The sequence below is a fragment of the Jatropha curcas genome, chromosome 2, assembly GCF_041381405.1.
Source record: "Jatropha curcas cultivar XTBG-Jc1 chromosome 2, XTBG_Jcur_1.0, whole genome shotgun sequence".
Taxonomy (NCBI): Eukaryota; Viridiplantae; Streptophyta; class Magnoliopsida; order Malpighiales; family Euphorbiaceae; genus Jatropha; species Jatropha curcas.
This window is the reverse complement of record NC_143152.1, coordinates 7119374-7125503: the sequence shown is the minus strand read 5'-3', so window position 1 is coordinate 7125503 and position 6130 is coordinate 7119374. Positions and strand designations below refer to the sequence as shown.

General features: G+C 33.2%; 1 protein-coding gene across 1 annotated transcript; it reads left to right on the top strand.

The window, feature by feature from the left end:
• Window positions 1-3134: 3134 nt before the first annotated feature.
• On the top strand, window positions 3135-4149 carry LOC149498160 (uncharacterized). The gene is made up of 2 exons (XM_089718413.1): window positions 3135-3333; window positions 3395-4149. The coding sequence occupies exons 1-2, from the start codon at window positions 3135-3137 to the stop codon at window positions 4147-4149; spliced, it is 954 nt and encodes a 317-aa protein (XP_089574539.1).
• The last annotated feature ends 1981 nt before the right edge of the window (window positions 4150-6130 follow it).

Sequence of the window (6130 nt, the reverse complement as noted above, 5' to 3'; positions counted from 1 at the left end):
CATTAAATGCTCATTTATGCTTTTGTCTGTCATTACCTTAAGAATCTCTCACAATAAAAGCTTCATAAATGACTAAAATAATGATAAGATAGATTTTTAACATTGGTATGATTCCTAAAGTTACCAAATTAAGAAAAAATTTTTTATATAAAAGAACACCCAAAATGGATACTTTTCCTATATAGAAAAAACAGAGGGAGTAATAAACTTTTTTCCAATTTTATCCATATTCATTATACGTAAGTTATTTTTCTCTTTTTTATTGTTACTTTAATTTTAGTTAAATTAAAATTTTGACAACACATGTAACTAAAAGTTTTTAATTATATCAAGGCATGAAACAAATGAAATGGAAGTATTATTCTAATGGTAGTGCTTTAATATGAGATAAAATTAACATTGGTTTTGTAGTAAAATTAAGTGAGAGAATTTTTAATTTTTACAAGGGAAATTTAGGTAATCTACTGTATATTTTAGAAAATTAATGTATTCTAATCATTTTCTTAATTCTTATAAAAAGATGAAATGTTGCTATTAAAGTCAAAAAGAGTGATGAGTACTACTTATCATTATTCATAGATACTACCGTCATTCCTAAATACTTGTCACATTTGAAATTTCATATCCCTTAAGAAAACCATTAAATTTGTCTAAATTATAATAAATAGTCGAGTAAATTGACTACATTACCCTTAATTTAATATATCTAAACACAAAGTTTTTAAGGAATTGAAGTAATAATTGTTTATCATATATAAAGGGTAAATATGAAAAAAAAAATTATTACTTTTAGTATTTTGAAGCATATTACTTTGTCAAATGTGACAAGTATTTAGGTATGGAGGTAGTAGATTACAAAACATTCAACATTTTCTCTTCCTTTGTAATTTTCTTTTTAAAAGGAAAACAACAAATTTATTCAATATCTAAAACTAGGGGTAGCCATATTACAGTTTTCGGAATTGGAACTACCGGTTCGGAATCGATGGAAACCGAAATCGGAACCGCTGGGAACCAAAATTAGTCTGAATAAGAACCGAAACCGGTGGCCTACAATCCGGTTCTAGTTCCACCTTTTTTAGAATCGTGAACCGGCGATTTCAAGAACCATCCGGAACCAATGGTTTTCCCAACCGATTAGAATCGACGGTTTGAATCGGCGGTTCTAGCCAGATTTTGAATTTTATGTCAAACGGCTAGAATTGACAATTCCATCGATTCGAAACGACGGTTCCAGCAGCTATTTTTTTTATTTTTCAAATAATTTTGTGAGATTCCCAAATTACTCTTTCTAACAACTATAAACGGCTACATAACGGTTAGTTTTAAAGGTATTTGTGAAAAAATGATTTTTTGAATTTATTATAAATACCCCTTTCCATTTACAATTTCCTCACACGAAATTATCTCTACTCTATATTATTCTCTACTCTACAATCTCTCTAATTTTCATTTATAAATTATTGTCTAAAGTATTATAAAATAATTTCTTCAAAGTCCAATCTTGGATTATTTGTCCAAATTATTGTCAATTAATTTCTTCAAATTTCAATCCCTATTTTTTTATTCAATTTTCCTATAATAGCAAATAAAGGAAACTCAAGTTCCGCTAAGGGTAAGAAAAAAGTTAGAGAAACACAATTTTCATCTATCCTTATAAATGACATTTTTTATTTTACTTCCGACCGATATAATCTTGATGGATATCCAAATGAAAATTTGAAAATTCCAATTCAAAAATCCGAATTTAATGAAGATAATTTACAACACGTTTCAACTTTTTTAAACAATTCCTAAACTTTTAAACAAAAATAAGTTAAATTTTTAATGAAGAGAATTCCAACTCAAAAATAAGTTTCAACTTTTTTAAACAAAAAATAAATTCAGTTAAAGACTTTTTTATTAAAAAAAAATTAAATTCAAGCATATTTTAATTTTTAAGGGTATTTTTTTTAGAAATTATTTTACAAATTTTTAAATTTTAAATTTTGAAGAAAAATATTTTCTAATTTTTTATTTTACAATTATGTGATTCGCTTGAAAATCGATCAGAGAACCGGCAGGAACCATCGATTTTAGAACCGTTAAGGAATCGGAACCAAAACCGTAACCATTCTATTTCAAACCGTAATCGGAACCGTTAATTTTCGTTGGGTTCCGGTTCCAAATTTTTTGGAACCAAAACCAATGATTTCGGAACCGTGGCCACCCCTATCTAAAATAGCTGAAGCATTAGCTTGAACAAAAGGAATAATAGCACTTGGACTATCCTCAATCCAAATACTATCTGCAGACTAAACTGTCTAAGCTAATGACACTAACTGATGAGCAACGTTGTTGCAAACTTTAGGATCATAATTAAAAGTAAAATACTAAACATAAGAAGCTAAATCTTTGATCCTACTTAATCTGGTACCCCATTCAATTAGGGAAAAACTCTCAGAGGCAAAATGTCGAATAAATTGTAAGCAACCAATTCTAAAGCAATTTGAGTGAACGATAATGAGTAGGCAGATTCCAAAGCGAAAATCAAAGACTACTTCAACGTCTTGGATCTCATAAACACCATCTACCCTTTTAAGACCTGAAACCATCAACTCCCCCTTCCCATTTCGAATCACAAAACCCAAACCACACCGATTTTGAGCTTTTAGAATGCCAGCATCGCAATTGATTTTTACCATATTTACCATAATATATGCAAGAGTGTTGAGATGTGATTCAAAGGTTGACCAGGTTTTGAGGAGTTTGTTAGTAGTTTCTGAAAACTTGTGAATTTGTTTTTTAGTCAATTTCTTAAGTAGGATCTGTTGCTACTAAATCTCTGATAGGTTTAGTGAATTTCTGAGATTTTTTATTTTTAGTTACAGTGTAAGCCTATATATATATGCACATCATAGCTATTTTTGAGGTAGTTAGTCAAGAAGTAATAAAGCATATGTAGCTTTAATATCATTTTCTCTTCCTACTACCTTTTTTTTTTAATATCTTTTCCCAACAAATTTGGCATCAGAGCTACGTTGGTCCATTTGGACTATTAAGTGAAAAGTGAGACTTAGGTCCATTGGGTATTGAGTGAATACTTCTTTTAGGTACTAAAAGGAAATATGAGAGTGAGTGTTTTTTTTACAAAAATGGCAGTGGCTAGTTTTTCTTCCTTTGCACCACTCCTACCAATTTTCAAAGGTGAGAAATATGATTGGTGGAGCTTCAAGGTAAAGACCTTGCTTAGATCGCAAGAGCTATGCGACTTAATGGAGTATGGATTTGTTGATTTACTAGGGTCCATAGTAGAAGAAGAGGAAAGGCTAAGAGAAATGAGGAAGAAGGATGGCAAAGCACTGTTCATCCTTCAGCAAGCAGTTCATGAAACGATTTTTTTCATGAATTGCAGCAATAACCACATCAAAGCAAGCATGGTCAATTCTGCAGAAGGAGTTTCAAGGAGATTCAAAGGTCATAACGGTGAGATTGCAATCTCTAAGACGTGATTTTGAAACTTTGCTTATGACGAATGGTGAATTGATTACTGATTTTTTGTCAAGAGCAATGGCAATAGTCAATCAAATGCATGCCTATGGTGAGCAAATTTCAAATGAGACAATTGTTGCAAAGATGTTGAGAAGTTTAACTCCAAAGTTTGACCATGTGGTGGCTGCTATAGAAGAAGCTAAGGATCTATCAGTACTCTCTGTTGATGAACTAATAGTCTCTTTTCAAGCTCACGAGTCAAGAATCAATAGATCATCAGAAAAGAAAGAAGAAAAGGCACTTCAAGTGAAGGAGACAGCCACCAACCCAGGGAAAAATGTTCATTCAACAAGTAGAGGTCGAGGAAGAGGTGGATTTCGCGGTAGTCGTGGTCGTGGTAACAATAGAGGTAGAGGGAGAAATGATGGACGAAGGCAGTTCAATGAGCAAAGTAACATGAGGAATGGCATACAATGTTACCATTGCAAAGGATATGGGCATATAAAAGCCAATTGTTGGTATAAAGATCAGCAGATGAACTTTGTAGCAGAAAATGAAGAAGAAGAAGAGGAAAGGCTTTTTATGGCTTGTATTAATACTAACCCGAAACCAAGTGATTTGTGGTTCGTTGATAGTGGCTGCTCGAACCATATGACAAGCACCAAATGCTTATTCTAGGAGCTTGATGAGACGCAAACAATAAAGGTGCAACTTGGCAATACAAAGGAGATGCACGTTGAAGGAAAAGTCATGTTGAAAGTTGAAAATAGTCATGGTAAAGTAAAGCTATTGAATAATGTTGAATTTGTGTCTGATTTAGGATACAATTTATTGGACAATTGATGGATGGAGGGTATTCCATTCTATTTGATGAAAACACATGTATCATTACAAATAAGAAATCGGGCCGGAATTGGATATTTCTAACATGGAGAACTTTGCTCTTACTACTAGTGCAAAAGATGACTCGATGCTATGGCATTTAAGATATAGGCATCTTCATATGAAGCGCCTCAAGTTACTCAGTGATAAAGTTATGGTTTTTAGGTTACCAAAAATTGATTCAATTAATTTGCGTGAAGGATGCATTTATGGCAAGCAAACTAGGAAGTCTTTTCCTGTTGGAAAAGCTTGGAGAAATTCAAATTGTCTAGAACTAATTCATGCTGATTTATGTGGGCCAATACAAACTGAGTCCTTGGGTGGGAGTCGTTATTTCTTACTATTTATTGATGACTACAGTCACATGAGTTGTGTTTACTTTCTAAAACACAAGTCAGAAACTTTTGAGAAGTTCCAGAGTTTTAAAGCTATGGTGGAAAACCAAAATGGCTGCCACATCAAAGTTCTTTACACATATAGAGGTGGAGAGTTCGTATCTAAAGAATTCAATCTGTTTTTTAAAGAAAATGGCGTCCAAAGGGAGTTAACAGCTCCTTACACTCCATAACAAAACAACATCGCTGAACGAAAAAATCAAACTGTTGTGGAGATGGCAAGCAGCATGTTACTAGCAAGGAGACTTTCAAACTAATTTTGGATAGAAGCTATAGCAACATCTGTCTATTTATTAAATTTCTCACCAGCAAAGGCTGTCATGAATCGAACTCCTTATGAAGCATGGCATGGAAGGAAACCATCTGTAAGTCATTTATGAGTCTTTGGGTGTGTTACTTATGCTTTGATAAATTCTCAAATTTTTCAAAAGCTTGATGAAAAATCTAAAAAGTGCATTTTCATTGGTTATTGTACTCAATCAAAAGCATATATATTGTATAACCCTATTAATGAAAAGATTTCAGTTAAAAGGGATGTAATATCTGATGAAAATGTAAGTTGGGATTGGGGTAAAGAGCAGGAGCAGCAAGAGATTCCAATTGAAGTTTCTCCATATGAAAAAATAAGAGTCAACTCCTGTGCACCTACTAGTGCCTCTACAGCAACACAAAATTTGTCAAACTCGTCAACTTCAGCATCACCAAACAACAACTCTTCTCTTGAAGAATCTTCAGATGAGACACCGCCAAGGAAATATAAATCTTTGGCCGACATATATGCATCTTGTCAATTTGCTCTAACTATTTCAGACCCTATATGGTATGAATAAGCAGTTGAAAAAGAAGAGTGGCAGAAAGCCAAGGTGGAAGAGATGCAAGCAATTGAGAAGAATGGAACATGGGAGATGGTTGACTTACCGGATGGCAAAAATGCAATTAACTTGAAGTGGGTGTTCAAGACAAAATTTACAGCAGATGGAAGCATACAGAAGCACAAAGCTCATCTTGTGGCAAAAGGTATGCACAACAACAAGGTGTGGATTTCAAAGAAACTTTCTCTCTAGTAGCTCGCTTTGAAACTGTAAGAACTATTCTAGCATTAGCAGCAGAATTGCGGTGGCTTGTTTATCAATTTGACGTCAAGTCAGTGTTCCTTAATGGAGATTTACAAGAAGAATTGCGGTGGCTTGTTTATCAATTTGACGTCAAGTCAGTGTTCCTTAATGGAGATTTACAAGAAGAATTGCGGTGGCTTGTTTATCAATTTGACGTCAAGTCAATGTTCCTCAATAGAGATTTACAAGAAGAGGTTTACGTAGCATAGCTAGAGGGATTCATAAAGAAAGGCAAAGAAACAAAGGTATACAAGCTGAAAAAGGCAC